This window comes from Pipistrellus kuhlii, unplaced genomic scaffold, assembly GCF_014108245.1.
Source record: "Pipistrellus kuhlii isolate mPipKuh1 unplaced genomic scaffold, mPipKuh1.p scaffold_m20_p_16, whole genome shotgun sequence".
Lineage (NCBI taxonomy): Eukaryota > Metazoa > Chordata > Mammalia > Chiroptera > Vespertilionidae > Pipistrellus > Pipistrellus kuhlii.
In genome coordinates, this window is record NW_023425471.1 from 29,479,565 (window position 1) to 29,497,393 (window position 17,829).

General features: G+C 42.1%; 1 protein-coding gene across 1 annotated transcript in view; it reads left to right on the forward strand.

Annotated features, from left to right (window-relative positions):
- Window positions 1–9,981: 9,981 nt before the first annotated feature.
- LOC118720015 (protein PBDC1) overlaps window positions 9,982–17,829 on the forward strand; it is a 29,809-nt gene continuing 21,961 nt past the window's right edge. Inside the window, exons 1-2 of the mRNA XM_036439938.2 lie at window positions 9,982–10,125; window positions 10,217–10,282. Coding sequence (XP_036295831.1) covers window positions 10,096–10,125; window positions 10,217–10,282 — 96 coding nt within the window. The 5' untranslated portion in view covers window positions 9,982–10,095. The remainder of the gene's footprint in view (window positions 10,126–10,216; window positions 10,283–17,829) is intronic.

The window sequence follows — 17,829 nt, forward strand, 5'->3', positions numbered from 1 at the left end:
TTTATTTTTCTTTTGTTCCATAGAGATGCCTCTTTCTATATACCTGATTGCTTGCATCAGAGGCTTAACTTTGTATCACCACCTTCCAAGATGAGACACAAATTTAACTGAACTGAAGAACTTTTCTCAGGAGTGAGACTTTTATGTTTAATGATTGCATGATCTATCAGTCCAGCTTCTGGAGTGTGAAACTTCTAGGAAAGGTTCAGAGGATGGAACTGTGGGGACTCAAGACAAGTCACGCTAGGATGTGTGTCTGATTTATGGATTGTGTTTGAGCTAAAGGAAACTTTGGCCTTGGGCTCCAGAGAAACTTCTGTTCCTCCCTTTCACTACCTAGAAGAACTTGAGTAAGGGGCCTGGCTCCTAAGAAGACACCATCAGCCACAATGTCTTTTTGACTCACTTATATGGCAGGCCAATTGTTTATGTACTAAATGTCTCTTCTTATCCTGCAATGACTCTTTCAAGATCCCAAAAGTGCATGACCTCATCTTCTCTAGCTCAGGATGTCTTATATACCTCGGTCCCTCTATCCATCTCTGGACCTCTTGTGCATGTGGGGTCTGTGAGACTTTCTTGTATGCAGGTTCCCAAACATATGTGTGTATTAAATTTGGTTAAGTTCTCTTGCTGATCTGTCTCATGTCATTTTGATGATTGGGATCTTGAGTGTAGAGGAAAGTTTCTTTGTCCCCACGCACCGCACCGTTAACTAGAGTCATTGTGGTGGTCATTTAGCAATGTATGCAAATATTAAATCATGATGTTGTACACCTGAAATTGATGGGATAGTTTATTTCAATGAATACCTTATTGAATAAATGATCTTTGAGGCGAAAAAATTGAATCAGTTAGACGTTCATTTGATGAACAAAACCAGAAAATTAAAATAAGACACCCCCTCTCCCTCCCCCGTGACTGGACACCATGGTCTACGGAAAAACAAACAGTAGAGAGGGGGGAAAATTGTCTGCCAAAAAGTATATAACCAGGCTGCTAATGAAAAACATTCAAGGAAAGGAGTGGGCGCTAAGCTGACTCCTAACACAGACCAGCCTCACCCTATCGGTGATTTGCGTTTTGATTCTGAGGGCCGCTTTTTTTCTGAGCGCGGAGGGCGGGGGAGAGAAGGAAGACGGGCATGGACGGAGGGCTGCTGCCATCTAGCGGCCACAAGTTCTCCGAGCCGCGAGCAGCCTCCGAAAGGCCTGTCCCTGCGGCCCAGCCGGTCCCCGCGGGCGGGCGCCTGAGGAGACAGTGGAAGGGGAAGCTTTGGGTCTGGAGCTGGCAGCCCAGCCCGCGGGTAGTGCGGCTCGGAGGGAGCCGGATTTCGGTTTGCAACTGAGAATCCGTGGGGCCTACTCAAAAAGGTCAGTTCGCCTCCCCGCAAACCCACACCCCCCCCCCACTCCCACCCCCGGAAGCCACAGCAAGAGCAGCAGGAAGTTCCCGCCATTCCAGCCAGGCCCTTCCGGGAGGCCACCGCCGTGGCTGATGGGAAGTGTGGCCATTTGTCTGGGGCTGTGAGGCGCCAGGCCCCCTCCAGAGTCCCCAGGGCCTCAGTGTATCATGTGGACAGTTTCTTAAGTCCTCGTGGTGGAGACACAGACTAAAGAAGGGTGGTTACCAGAGAGAAAGGGAGTAGGGGAATGAAAAGGGAAAAGTATATGGTGTCAGAGGGAGACTAGATTTTGGGGTGGTGAGTGCACAACCTAATATAGAGATAAGGTGGTAATAGAATTGTTCTCTGGAAACTTGTGTAATGTTATTAATCAATGCCAGCCCAATAAGTTGGAAAGAAAGGAAGAATGAATGAGTACCGGTATGAAGGACAGTTCACTACTGCTTATTTCTTTGTTTTCACTGGAAAAGGAATGTCTTATCATACATTAAAAAAACAAAAAACAAACAAACAAACAAACAAAACCGTAACCAATAGGGCTAATTTAAAGAACTGAAAGCCTGGCCAGCCATGCTTGCCCCATCGCTTATGTTCATAATCAGAGCCACAATAATTTCCATGTATTAATAAAAAGTATGTTAAAAAAAAATAGAAGAATCAGTACAGAGTACTAAAGGTAAGCAGAACTCTGTCGTTAGATACATCAAAATTTCATGTCATGCTTTTAGTTTTAAATATAAAATCCCAAGTCAACTGTTATTCATTATTTACTTTGAAATTTGGTGTCTGATTTAAAGTATTTGCAAATACATACAAAATGTTTAGGTGGTTGTTTAATAACAGACTGATGAATCTCAGATGGAAGGAGGGAGTGGGGAGGGCAGGAAGAGATTAAGCAAAGATCTTTTTTAAAATTTTTTTTAAAATCAATCTTTATTGTTCATATTATTACAAAGGTTCCTCATTTCTCCCCCCCTCCACCAGGTTCCCACCCCACCCTCCGCCCCCTCCGCATCCCCCATTGTCCTCATTCATAGGTGCACAGTTTATGTTCAGTCTCTTCCTCCCTCCCTTTCCCCGATAGTAAATCCCTTTTCAGATAGTAAATCAGTTACTTAGCATTTTCTCATATCAATAATACCTCCACATGCCCAATGATACACTTCACACAAAAGACATTTCCAAATAGGTCAACCAGCCTCATCCAGGCCCCACCCAAGGCACTCACAGATCAACACCCCAGCGCTATACTAACTCAACACATCCAGATCTAAGCCTCCATCACTTGATTCAGCAGACCCTCAAGTTCCCACAAAAGTTTCCAGCCATGTCTGAGAGGCTGCCGTGGGGCAGGGGCAGGCGAGGAGCGAGCTGTTCCAGGCCTGGCTGCTACGGGCCGGGCCTCTGTTGCTCTGGTTCATTCCACAACCAGCTGCTCCGGGTCTGGTCACTGCCGCTTCCGACCCAGTTGCTCTGGACTTGGCAGCTCTTGCTCCGAGCCTGGCCGCTCCCAGCCTGGCAGCCGCTGCTCTCTCCGGGCCTGGCCGCACCCGACCCGGCTGCTCCGGGCCTGGCCGCTCCCAGCCTGGCAGCCGCTTAAGCAAAGATCTTATATGTATACTAGAGGCCCAGTGCACAGATTCATGCATCGGTGGGGTCCGTTAGCCTGGCCTGAGGGGACCAGGCCAAAACTGGCAGTCTGACATCCTCCGAGGGGTCCCGGATTATAAGAGGGTGCAGGCCAGGCTGAGGGACCCCACTGGTACAGGAATCCATGCACTGGGCTTCTAGTAGTATATAAAAGCGTAGCTTCCATAAATTGAGCAGCTCTCCTAAGTTAGGTATTATTTCACCCTAGATAATTAATTTGAATTACTCTACAAGTTAGGTATTTTACCTCCCATTTAATGAGAGAGAGAGAGAGAGAGAGAGAGAGAGAGAGAGAGACCGACCTTGTGGAAAGAAGAAGGAATTAAGACTTGAATTCAAGGTCTAAGTTTATCGTTTATCATTATCTGGTATTATGGTTATTAAATGGTGTTTCTTGGTATTTCCTACCTGAGAAGCAGATCTGTTCATCAGCTACAAAAGAGCTATAGCTAGAATTCATGGCAGGTAAGATAGTTTTTAACATAGCACTCTTTGGTCATTTTTCATGTTGCTTAAAACTTCTTCGGTGAGTCCATCTGAAATAAGAGGTGTGGGTGTGAAAGCCAATACTCATTCTAATACATCTGCCTGAGCTGGTCCCCTTGCATGGCAAAGTGAAAGGCTGTGGGAGACAATTCTATCTCCTGCTATTTGGTGGTACAGAAGTAGTTGGCTTTTTCAATCTTGTGAGGGCACAATTTCTGGTCTCTGCAAACATCCCTTTATCTCTTTATTAAATTGTTTTCCCATTTTCTCCAAGCTGCTATGCAGAACTTCTCAAGAGAAGACTAACATTCCTTTTTGCTCTTAGGTGCCCTTTTAAGCAGTTGACTTGGGATTATAGAGAAAACAAAAAACATCTGGAGAGGACACCTCAATTTCTCTGATATACTGTACACCTTCCAGAACAGTCTTTTTGTGTAAGGCCAATTCCCCAGTACAATTAAATTTCTCTAAACTTAAAATGATAATTTAAAAAGTCCCTGAAGTTCTTTTAAAATTAATTTCTGGATATAAACCCAAAAAGTTGAAAACAGGGTCTCAAAGTGATATTTGAGTACCCATATTCAAAATTGTCAAAAGGTGGAAGCAATCCAAATGTTCCTCAATAGATGAATGGATAAGCAAAATGTAGTATATCCATATAATGGAATATTATTCAGCCTTAAAAAGAAAGGAAATACTGTAACCTGGCAGCAACATGGGTATCTATCTCTCAAAAAATATATATACAGTTTAACAGGTGATAGCTCAATTTTGAAAGTGAAATGTACTTTAATAAACACTGCTTTTATAATTACTCAAAGTGTGTACATATATATCCTTGAGGACCTTATATTAAGTGAAATAATCCAGTCACAGAAATACAAATATCATTTATTCGAGGTACTTAAAGTAGTTAAATTATAGAAAAAAGTAATATGGAGGCTGCCAGGGGATAGGGGAAGGGAAAAAAGGGGAGTTGTTTATTGGGTGTAGAATTTCAGTTTTCAAGACCAAAAAGTTCTGAATGTCTATTGCACAGCAATGAGAAGGTACTAAACACTATTGAACTCTACACTTAAAATAGTTAAGATGGTAAAATTTTATTTTGTGTGTTTTACCACAATTGAAAAAAGTTCCTGGATATCATGTTTTTTTTGTGTGTGTGTGTGTTTTTTAAATTATTATCTGTGTACATATTTTACCATTGCCCCTCCCCATACATACCCACCCTCCCCAGAGTTTTGTGTCCATTGGTTGTACTTTTATGCATGTATACAAGTCCTTCCGTTGATCTCTTATCTCCCCCAGATCTCCCTCCCCTCCCCGCTGTAATTTGACAGTCTGCTTGTTGCTTTACTGTCTCTATATCTATCTTTTTTTAAAAAAAATAAATCTTTATTGTTCATATTATTACAAATGTTCCTCATTCCCCCTCCCCCTCCATTACTCCTCTCCACCAGGTTCCCACCCCACCCTCTGCCCTTTCCCCACCCCCCATTGTCCTCATTCATAGGTGCACAGTTTTTGTTCAGTCTCTTCCCAGACCCCCCTCTCCCCTTTTCCCCGAGAATCATCAGTTCACTCCCCTTCCATACCTCTGATTCTATTATATTCAACAGTTAATATTGTTCATCAGATTTTCTTTTTAATTCCCTTGGTTTTTAGATTCACTTGTTGATAGTTACATATTTGTTGTCCATAGTTTTTATCTTTATTTACTTTCTCTTCCAAAAGAACCCCCTTCAGCAATTCATATAATTCTGGTTTGGTGGTGATGAACTCCTTTAGCTTTTTTTTTTTTTATTTGTGAAGCTCTTTATCTGGCCTTCGATTCTGAGTGATAGCTTTGCTGGGTAGAGTATTTTTGGCTGTAGGTTCTTGCTATTCATCACCTTGAATATTTCTTGCCATTCCCATCTGGCCTGCATGGTTTCTGTTGACAAATCAGCTGACAATCGTATGGGTGCTCCTTTATAGGTAACTACCTTCTTTGCTCTTGCTTCTTTTAATATTCTCTCTTTGTCTTTTGCTCTTGGAATTTTAATTATGATGTGTCTTGGTGTGGTCTTCTTTGGATTCCTTTTGTTTGGGGTTCTGTGCGCTTCCTGGACTTGTAAGTCTAATTCTTTCACCAGGTGGGGGAAGTTTTCTGTCACTATTTCTTTCAGTATGTTTTCGATATCTTGCTCTCTCTCTTTTTCTGGGACCCCCATAATTCTGATGTTGGTTCGCTTGAAGTTGTCCCAGAGGTTTCTTACATTATCTTCAACTTTCTGGATTCTCTTGTCTTCTTGCTTCCGCAGAGGAGTGTCTTCTGGCTCTTTATGTTCCAAATCTTTGACTTGATTCTTGTGATCTTCTAGTCTGTTTTTAGGACTCTGCGTAATATTTTTTATTTCAGACAATGTATTCTTTATTTCTTGTTGATCCCTTATTATTAATATTTCTTGTTGATCCCTTATTATTTCTAGTTGATCCTTTTTCATATCCTCATAAGTCTTATCGACCTTTTCTAGGAAATTCTTGAAAAACCTTATAAGCGTGGTTTTGAACTCTATATCCAGTGTCTTTTTTTCCTCCATTTCTTTTGTTTGTGATCTGTTTCCTTGTCTCAGCATTTTCACAGCTTCCCTGAGTTGGTAGGGTGGCTTTGTGTGCTAAGGTGTCCTATATGGTTCAGTGAGTCAGCCTCCCAGGTACCTGAGGTGGACAGTCTTGGAGTAGCCCTTTGTGGGCTGTGTGTGCAGTCTTGTTGTTAAGCCTTGCTTGTTGTTGGTATCACTGGGAAGTGTTGATCTCCAAGCCAATTGGCTATGAGGATCAGAAATGTCTCAGCTAGGAGGGTTTCTGTATTCCACTTGAATGGGGCGGAGTCTTGGGGGGCGCACAGACAAGCTTTGTTGAATCCCGCACAATTGGTTGCAGGCGCTCGCACCTCTTTGGTATAGGCGCAGACAAGCTTTGGATTCCTGTCTGTCACTCCCTAGGGGAGTCCCATTCACTACAAACGAGAAAGCTAGCCACTGGAAGGGCTTCTGTGCTCCGCTTGGATGGGGCGGAGTCTCCGGTGGTGCAGACAAGCTTTATTCAGCCCCTCCCTACAAGGACCTGGTTTCTGAGTTCAGCAGTAATGGCCGCTGGCTTCACATACCTCTGAGAGATCTCTGCCCGCTGCCTGACAGTCTGGCCTCTCCCTGTCTGGGGCCATCTATCAGTGCAATAGGTGGTTCTATTTTTCTCCTGAACAAGAAAGCCAGTGACGCATTAGCTGTCTGCCCTCTCCGTGCACCCGGAGTAAGCCAGTAGTAAACTCCGCCCGCCCTCTCTGTGCTCTGCAAGCAAGCCAGCAGCGAAGTCTGGTGGCCTCCTTTTCGTGCGCACAGTTCACCGCACCTTCACAGTTCCTGAGGTTCAGCGTGCCTTCTCTCTCCTTCCCAGATGGGAGAGCCTCCTCTCAGCCAGCCATCCGGCGCATCAGGGTGATGTTTCCCCGGTTTTTCAGTTCTAAATTCAAATTTCTTGTGGTAGGCTGCATTCAGGTTTCTACCTTATGCTGCCATCTTGGTTTCTCTATATCTATCTTTTGGTTCATCAGTTTATAATGTTCTTTATTATCCATAAATGAGTGAGGTCATGTGGTGTTTCTCTTTCATTGACTGGCTTATTTCACTCAGCATGATGTTCTCCAATTCCATCCAGGTTGCTGCAAATGATGAAAATTCCTTCTTTTTCATGGCAGCATAGTATTCCATTGTGTAGATATACCATGGTTTTTTGATCCAATCATCTGCTGACGGGCACCTAGGCTGTTTCCAAATCCTAGCTATTGTAGATTATGCTGCTATGAACATAGGGGTGCATATATCCTCTCTGATTGGTGTTTCTAGTTTCTTGGGATACAATCCTAGGAGTGGGATTACTGGGTCAAATGGGAGTTCCATTTTCAGTTTTTCTGAGGAAACCATACTGTTCTCCACAGTGGTTGCACCAGTCTGCATTCCCACCAGCAGTGCACGAGGGTTCCTTTTTCTCCACAACCTCGCCAACACTTGTCATTTGTTGATTTGTTGATGTTGGCCATTCTGACAGGTGTGAGATGGTACCGCATTGTTGTTTTGATTTGCATCTCTCATGTTTCTTTTTATTTTGCAAGAACATTCTATGGTCATTGTCATCTGTCCTTTAACTCTCACTTCCTTTTGAAACTACTGTCATCTGACTTCTGTCCTCACTGTTCCACCAAAACTAATTTTTTGTTTGTTTGTTAATCCTCATATGAGGATATTTTTTCTTTCTTTTAAAAAAAAATATATTTTATTGATTTTTTACAGAGAGGAAGAGAAAGGAACAGAGAATTAGAAACATCGATGAGAGAGAAAAATTGATCAGCTGCCCCCTGCACACCCTCCATTAGGGATGTGCCTGCAACCAAGGTACATGCTCTTGACCCGAATCAAACCTGGGACCCTTCATTCCACACGCTGACACTCTATCCACTGAGCCAAACTAGTTTCTTCGGTGAGGATATTTTTTTCCATTAAGTTTGTTTTAGAGAAAGTGGAAGAGGTGAGGGAAGAGAAATGTGATATGAAACATATCTCATTCTTGCTCCACCAGGATGGGGATCAAACCTGTAACCCAGATACCAGCCTTGGCCTAGAATCTAACCAGAGACCTTTCCAAGCACAGGCTGACACTCTAACCAATGAACCATACTGTCCAGGGCCCAAAACTGTTCTTGCTAATGTTGTCAATGACCTCTTAATATTTCTGGACTTAGTGTACTCAACCCAGAGTATTAGAGACTGTTCACCACTTCTTGGAAGTTCTCTTATTCTTTGGCTTCTGTGAGACTCTCCTTTGGTTCTTTGCTGACATTTCTGTGACAACTCTTTTTGCAGCCTCCCCCCCCCCCCCTGCTTTTTTTCCTTCATAAATAGTTCTGTCCTTGGCCTAAGGCTCTTTGTGTCTTTAGAGTTCGGCAGTCTCCTTGAGACAGCTGAATTAAACCTGAAGTATTAGCTGTCAGATTTTAATCTCTGATCAGATTTCCCTCTGACTAGTCAACTCTATGTAAGTGTCCCAGATTCTTCAAACACACCTTCTCAATCTAAACTCACCATCCCTGTTGTGTTTTCTAGCTCAATGACATTCATCCCTGAATTCTATTCTCAAACCTGGAAGTAATACTGGAATCCTAATACCTTCATATCCAATAAATCAAAAAGTCCTATTGATTGCATTTCCCTTATTAATTCTCAAAATTCACTTTAACTGCCAGCACCTTGGCTTAGGTTTGCATTACCCAGTACCTTTAAGTTGGTCTTTCTGCCTCCAATTTTGCCTTCTGCAATTTTGTCATGCACAGTGATCTTCTTAGAACTTGTTTGATAGTGAGGTTTGTCTATTTAAAAGACCTTCAGTAGCTTGCCATTGCTTTTAGGGTGAAGTCTTTAAAAAAAAATTTTTTTTTTTTTTTTCACCAAGACTGGTTTGGCTCAATGGATAGAGCGTCGGCTTGGGGACTGAAGGGACCCGGGTTCTTTTCTGGTCAAGGGCATGTACCTTGGTTGCGGGCATATCCTTAGTAGGGGGTATGCAAGAGGCAACTGATCGATGACTCTCTCGTCGATGTTTCCAACTCTCTATCTCTCTCCCTTCCTCTCTGTACAAAATCAATAAAATATATATTTAAAAAATAAATACAATTTTTTTTTATTGATTCCAGAGAGGAAGAGAGAGAGAGAGAGAGAGAGAGAGAGAGAGAGAGAGAGACAGATCAATGATGAGAGAGAATTATTGATTGGCTGCCTCCTGCACACCCCCACTGGGGGTCAACTCCGCAACCTGGTTTGTACCCTTAGGGAATCGAACCTGGGACCCTTCAGTCTGCAGAAACTCTATCCACCCAGCCAATCCAGGTAGGGCAGGGTGAAGTCTTAACTTCTTAATATTTAGCACAGAAATCCCCTTTGCTCCTCCAAGTCATATATTACTACAATCTTAAAAAATTTTATATATATATATATATTTCAGAAAGGGAGAGGGAGATAGAAACATCAATATCAATGATGAGATAGAGGGGATTGGTCTGCAATCTGGGCAAGTGACCTGACTGGGAATCCAACCTGACTTGCTGATTCATAAGTTGATGCTCTACCACTGAAACACTGACACTGACCAAGCTTACCATGCTCTTTATTCAGCTGTGCGCCAGTGTGTGTTTGTGTCTGCATTTACAAATACTGTGAATTCGATTCGCTGCTAGCGAAACCTGTATTATTTTAACTCAGGTTTGCCCATGATCATAGATTTACCGAGTATTTAAATGCCTCGGATCTCTCTAACAGCCCAGCCTAGCAACAATGCAGCACTTTTGATTGCGTGGGGTAGCCGAGGAGGGGCCAGGGTTTAGCCCCTCCCGGCGAAGGAGGGTGCGGGAGGCGCAGGCGCAGGAAAGCCATTCTTGCCCCGCCCTCCCTTCCGGCAGACGACGCAAAGAGCTCACGTAAAGTCATTTCCGGGAAGTGGATCGGCGCTTTGTTTGCTGCAACATGGAGGCCACTGGTGAAACTGAAGAGCCGGTGAGGCACTGCTCTGGGGTCGGGTGAATGGGGAAGTCGAGCTGACTCTAGCGTTGAACTCTCCCTCTCCTCCTCCTTTTTTTATTCTCAGGTTTCCGGGGAACTGGTATCCGTGGCACATGCTCTTTCTCTCCCAGCCGAGTCTTACGGCAACGACGTGAGTATGACACACACACGGCTCCAATTCACCTAGTCTGTGATGTCTGCAGGGCCTGCCACGAAATTGTAACCCCCTGCCCTGAAATCTTATGTAGACCAGTGCTACAACATCGCCCAGCTAGTCCACGCGGGGGCCTTTCAGCTCATTCTTATGTGTTTGATCCACAAACGCAGAACGCAGGACTAATACCAATGGAAGTAGTTCCCAAACTTTGCTGCACATTAGAATCCCGCGTGAAGCATTTAAATATCCTGATGGCCAGAGCACAGTCCATTTCAATTAAATCAGAATACCTGGGACTGAGAGCCTGCTATCCATATTTTTAAAGGCCCTCTAGTGATTCCACTGTGCAGTAAAGTTGCACTGGCTTATGGTGTGTCTAGATTCTTTTTTTAAAAAATATATTTTATTGATTTTGTACAGAGAGGAAGGGAGAGAGATAGAGAGTTAGAAACATCGATGAGAGAGAGTCATCGATCAACTGCCTCTTGCACACCTCCTACTGGGGATATGCCCGCAACCAAGGTACATGCCCTTGACCGGAATCGAACCCGGGACCTTTCAGTCCCCAAGCCACAACGCTCTATCCCTTGAGCCAAACCGGTTTCGGTGTGTGTCTAGATTCTTAAGGAGGAAGCACATGATGTATTTGAGGTTTTGTTTTATTTTGTTTTGGTGTTCTTGTTAATCCTCACCCAAGGATATTTTTGTTTTGTTGTTAATCCTCATCCAAGAGTGGAAAGGAGGGAGATACAGAGAGAAACAGCTACCCTGTTTCCCCGAAAATAAGACAATGTCTTATATTAATTTTTTCTCCCAAAGTTGCGCTAGGTCTTATTTTCTGAGGATGTCTTATTTTCGGGGAAACACGGTATACGAGAGACACATCCATTGGTTGCCTCCCACATGCATCCCAGGGCCAGGGATCAAGTCTGCAACTGAGGTATGTGCCCTTGACTGGAATCAAATCTGAGACCCTTCAGTCCACAGGTGGACTGAGACAAATTGGCTAGGGCCCATAATGTATTTGAGATACAAAACGCAAGGGTATAAGAACAGTAGTAACACTCAAGTAAGAATGTGATCTAAGCTAGATGAGCGAATCAGGGCATAAGATACAAAACAGTTTAATTTAAGAATAAGCACAAAGAACCTAGACAGTAGCTGAAGACTTCACTGTGATAGTGGATCTCAAATTGGATCCTCAAAATATAGGTGGACAAAGGACATGAATTAGCAGTCAGGCAAAGGGCCTAGAGGTAAAACTGCAAAGGGCTTCTGGGGTCAGTGAAATATATCCCTCCAATTTGAGTGGGAGATTCTAATGGAACAGGTGGTGGGTGCTTGGTAAGGGGTATTTATAAATTAACCTGCTTCGTGATACTGTTTCATTTCTAAGTGTTCTAGGGTGGGAAATTGGCAATCAGTTAAACAAGTGATGATTATGAAATGCCACACTCTTAAAAGTGAAGAGTAATTTCACTTCCATTATTTTATTTTGTTGTTTCAAGAGTTCAGTTGTCTATGTGTGTTTATTATTTCAGTTTTGCAATGATTTAACACAGTCTTTTATATATTTTTTTTATTGATTTTTTTGCCCCCCTCCCTCCCTCCCACACATCCCCTCCCTCCCCAGAGTTTTGTATATATATATATTTTTTATTGATTTTTTTTTGCCTCCCTCCCCCCTTCCACACATCCCCTCCCTCCCCAGAGTTTTGTATATATATATATTTTTTTTTTATTGATTTTTTTAACACAGTCTTTTAAAAATGTTTTTAATTTACTGATGTCTTTAGACAGCACCCTATTTGTTGTTTCACTTATTTTGGCATTCATTGGTTGATTTTTACATATGCCCTAACTAGAGATCTAAGCCACAACCTTGGCAATGGGAGACAACGCTCTAAACAGGGCCTAACTCAGTCTTGAGAATATTATTACTGTTTTATTTAGTTTCTAACACTTTCATTAGCTTCCAGGAAAAGTTAGTCCCTGTCTCATTCTATTTATTAGACTGTAGGTAATTTTTTGTTTGTCATAAGAACAGAAGAATTATTTTATTGCCCAAACCCATTAGTCTAGGTTTTATCCTTTAACAGTAACACCAGGTTTGGTAGCTCTCCTGAGCATACATAGGCTTCCTTAATTTGTTCTCTAGTGGCAGGATTGGGAGATTTCTTACCTGGCATTTTTTATTTTTTTTTATTTTTTTGACATTCCAAGGGGTGTCCAGGCATGGGTAGCTTTATTTATTTTTATTTTTAAAAAATAATTCTTTATTGTTGAAAGTATTACATATGTCCCCCTTTCCCCCCCCACATTGACTCCTTGTAGTGCGCGCACACACACACCCTTGCCCAGGCCCTCAGGGCCCCTTTGTCTGTGTTCATGGGCCATGCATATATGTATACAAGGTCCTTGGTTGATTACTTCCCATCCATACATCCTTCCCGCTTTCCCTCTGAGATTCCACATTCTGTTCCATGCTTCCATGTCTCTGGATCCACTCCCTTCATCAGTTTATTTTGTTACTTAGATTTCACATATGAGTGTGATCATATGATACTGGTCTTTCTCTGACTGATTTATTTCACATAGCATGGTTCTCTCCAGGTCCCTCCATGCTGTCTCAAAGGGTAAGAGAGTCTCTTTTTTTTTTTTTTTTCAAAAGTAGCATCTCCCTAAAATAAAATTAAAATTAAAAAAAAAAAAAGTAGCATCTCCCTTGTGACTGTTTTCTAGTTTATTATATATATATATATATATATATATATATATATATATATATATATATATATTGATTTTTTACAGAAAGGAAGGGAGAGGGATAGAAAGTTAGAAACAGCCGAAACTGGTTTGGCTCAGTGGATAGAGCGTCGGTCTGAGGACTGAAAGGTCCCAGGTTTGATTCCGGTCAAGGGCATGTACATTGGTTGCGGGCACATCCCCAGTAGGGGGTGTGCAAGAGGCAGCTAATCGATGTTTCTCTCTCATCGACATTTCTAGCTCTCTATCTCTCTCCCTTCCTCTCTGTAAAAAATCAATAAAATATATTAAAAAAAAAAAAAAAGAAAGTTAGAAACATTGATGAGAGAGAAACATCCATCAGCTGCTTCCTGCACACCCCCTACTGGGGATGTGCCTGCAACCAAGGTACATGCCCTTGAGCGGAATAGAACCTGGGACCTTTCAGTCCGCAGCCAACGCTCTATCCTCTGAGCCAAACCAGTTTCAGCTAAAACATATTTTTTATTAATTTCAAAGAGGAAGGGAGAGGAGGGAGAGAATCATTGATTAGCTGCCTCCTATACACCTCCTATTGGGGATGGAGCCTGTAATCTGGGCATGTGCCCTTGACTGTAATCAAACCCAGAATCCTTCAGTCTGCAGGCTGACACTCTATCCACTGAGCCAAACCAGCTGGGGCAAGGTCCTCCCTTTTTTTTCTCTTTTCTTTTCTTTTCTTTTTTTTTTTTTTTTTTGCTGCATAGTATTCCACGGTACAGATGTACCACAGGTTTTTATCCACTCATTTACTATGGGCCCTTAGGCTGTTTCCAAATCTTAGCTATTGTAAATTGTGCTACTGTGAACATAGGCTGTGCATACATTCTTTCTGATTCAGTGTTTCGGGTTTCTTTTTCTTTTTTTTTTAATATATATATTTTTATTGATTTTGTACAGAGAGGAAGGGAGAGAGATAGAGAGTTAGAAACATCGATGAGAGAGTCATCGATCAGCTGCCTCTTGCACACCCCCCACTGGGGATATGCCCGCAGCCAAGGTACATGCCCTTGACCGGAATCGAACCTGGGACCCTTCAGTCCCCAATCCGACGCTTTATCCATTGAGCCAAACCGGTTTCGGCTGTTTTGGGTTTCTTAGGATATATTCCTAGAAGTGGGATTACTGGGTCAAATGGCAGATCCACATTTAATTTTTTGAGTAAACACCATACTGTTTTCTATAATGGTTACCCTCCCACCAGCAGGGTAATAGGGTTCCCTAATCTCCACATCCTCGCCAGCACTTGTAATTTGTTGATTTGTTGATGGTAGCCATTCTGACAGCTACTTCATTGTCCTTTTAATTTGTGCCTCTCAGTTTATCAGTGAATTTGGGCATTTTTTCATATGTCTTTTGGCCATCTATGTCCTCTTTGGAGAAGTATCTATTTAGGTCCTTTGCCGATCTGTTTTAATTGGATTATTTGTCTTCTGTTAACTTTTATGAATTCCTTATATATTTTGGATATTAACCCTTTATCAGATTTATCAGTACCGAATTTATTTTCCCATACAGTGGGCTCCAGTTTTGTGTTTTTTAAATTTTTTTTAGGTTTTTTATGGCTACACTTTTTTTTTTTTAAGTTTAATAAATCTTTATTGTTCAGATCATTAGAATTGTTTCTCCTTTAACCTCTCATAACTCCCCTTCACCCGGTTCCCACCCCACCCTCTGCCCTTACCTCCCCCCACTGTCCTCATCCATAGGTTGAAGACAATTTTTGTCCAGTCTCTTCCTGCACACCCCATTCCCCTTTCCCCCTGAGAATTATCACTCCACTCCCTTTCTATGCCCCTGATTCTATTATATTCACCAGTCCATTCTGTTCCTCAGATTTTTAATTCACTTGATTTTTAGGTTCACTTGTTGATAGATATGTATTTGTTGTTTATAATTTTATCTTTACTTAAAAAAAATACTTTGTTTTATTGATTTTTTTACAGAAGAAGGGAGAAGGATAAAGAGTTAGAAACATCGATGTGAGAGAAACATCGATCAGCTGCCTCTTGCACACCCCATACTGGGGATGTGCCCACAACCAAGGTACATGCCCTTGACCGGAATCAAACCTGGGACCTTTCAGTCCTCAGGCGGATGCTCTATCCACTGAGCCAAACTGGTTTTGGTGTACCTTTACTTTTTTCTTTTTCCTTTTCTTAAAGAATACCTTTCAGCATTTCATATAATATTGGTTTGGTGGTGATGAACTCCTTTAGCTTTTTCTTATCTGTGAAGCTCTTTACCTGACCTTCCATTCTGAATAATAACTTTGCTGGATACAGTAATCTTGGTTGTAGGTTCTTGCTATTCATCACTTTGAATATTTCTTGCCACTCTCGTCTGGCCTGCAGTTTCTGTTGAGAAATCAGCTTATAGTCGTATGGGTTAACTGTTTTTCTCTTGCTGCTTTTAATATTCTTTGTCTTTTGTTCTTGGCATTTTAATTATGATGTGTCTTGGTGTGGTTTTCTTTGGATTCCTTTTGTTTGGGGTTCTATGTGCTTCATGGACCTGTAAGTCTATTTCTTTCACCGGGTGGGGGAAGTTTTCTGTCATTATTTCTTCAAAATAGGTTTTCAGTATCTTGCTCTCTCTCTTCTGGCATCCCCATAATTCTGATGTTGATACACTTGAACCCAGAGGCTTCTTACACTATCTTCAACTTTCTGGATTCATTTTTCTTTTTGCTTTTCTACAATAGTTGAGTGTTTATTGCTTCTTTGTATTTCAAAACTTTGACTTGATTCTTGCGATGCTCTAGTCTGTTGTTGGGTCTCTGTATAATATTTTTTATTTCAGTCAGTATGTTTAATTTCTAGTTGATCCTTTTTCATGTCTTCGAGGGTCTCGCTAAATTTATTGGCCTTTTCTAGGAAATTCTTGAAAAACCTTATAACAGTAGTTTTTAATTCTATATCCAGTCGTTTATGGTGGTGATGCAGGTCCAACCATCTCTCGTTTGGTCCTTGGCATCCTTCAGCGACACACAGCTGCTGTCTGCTAGTATGGCAAGACGTTATCAGCGTCTTTCATCTCTGGACTGATTCTCTTCTGTCTTTATGGCTGGGGCACTCCTGCCAATTCCTCTCTGTTGCAGGAATCCACATGGTCTTGGAGTTCTTTTCTGAAAATATACAAACATATTCTCAACTAGAAGTTAGTAAAGGAATATTTTTTATAAATTTGACTTGGGATCCTTTTTCATTTTTTGCCCAAATGATTTTCCTCTGGCTTGCTTTGACACCATGTGTGTTTTTCATGGGTGTCTTGCTGTTAGCATTACAAATGAAAGTTTAGTTTCTAAAGTACAAATTTTCTAGATGTAATTTACTTACAGGATATTTTTCCTTACATGATATTCCTCTACTATCCCCTCTTTTTTGTTTAGATATTAGGAGGCTTTTGGAAATTTTATAATGTAGTCTTGATAGCTTTTAAATTTTATGGGTTTTTTTGCACTAAAATATGACTGCTTTAGGTTCATTACATGTTATGCAATTTTACCATGAGATGAACTGCCAATAAAAATTTTTGTTAATACTTTAGGAATAGCTTTTTGTACTGTACAATTAATTTTTGTAGAATATTCGCTTATTTCAATTAGCAAATTTAAATTACTCTGAAAACTTGACTATTCTACTGTCAATCTCAACACTCTAACAACAATCTTATTTTACCCTGTGTATATTAGTGGAAAGGATTATTTGCCTTCTTGAGTAGGCCCTGAGCATTCCTGGTACTAGGCTGTATTTGGCTATAAAAAACCCACTTCCCCACACCATGGGTACAAGACCTCTCAAACAAGTCTTGTTGCATCTCGTGAGAGGCAGCTGCTGTCAGCCAAGTCTCTGTGTATTACCTGGGTCCCGATTTGACCTGGGCATGGGGAGCGAAGCAGCCATGGGGGCAGGAGACCTCCCTCAGAATGAGTGAAAAATCAGGCCCCTGCAAAGTTGGGGGGAGAGGTGGAGGGTCTGTGTCCCATCTCTGTTGACCCCCAAGTTCTCTCCTGCTGGCCCCTCTGCAACTGTGCCTGTCTTAGATTGTTCCTTCCCTAAGGAATCTTACCCATCTCTGGCTAACCAGCCATCCTCTGGTGCTAAGCAGGGTGATGTGAGGTTCACTTCTGTCTCTTTGGTAGCCTACGCCCCCGTGGCCTCCACGCCCAGCACATTCCTTGGGATCCCCTCGCCTAATGGCGAGGCCCCAACACTGATCTCATATCTTGGGGAACCCAGGTTTCTTCTCCTGGGCGGGCCAGCCCACCCCACTGGGCTAGAAATAGATCCATAGACCAGCTCCTATGATGCTTCAACCTCGGCATGAACTGAAATCTCAGGCAACAGCTGTGGGGAACTGGACCGTGAGAAGCGGGTCCCTCTTGGCCAAAAGGGCAAGAGAGGCCAATATAGAATGCTCAGGTGCCTTCCCAGGGGACCCTCTACATAGTACAAAGGATTAAATCCTTTCATGTCCTTTTAAAAAAAGTATATTTTATTCTTTTTGTTTTTTTGTTTACAGAGAAGGGAGGATAGAGAGCTTAGAAACATTGATGAGAGAGAAACATCAACCAGGTGCCTCCTGCAAACCCTTCACTGGGGATGTGCCCGCAACCATTGTACATGCCCTTGACCGGAATTGAACCTGGGACCTTTCAGTCTACCGGCCGACGCTCTATCCACAAAACCAAACCGTTTCAGCTCATGTCCTTTTTAAATTGCTGTTAGACCTTCAAATAATTGCTTTTTAAGTTT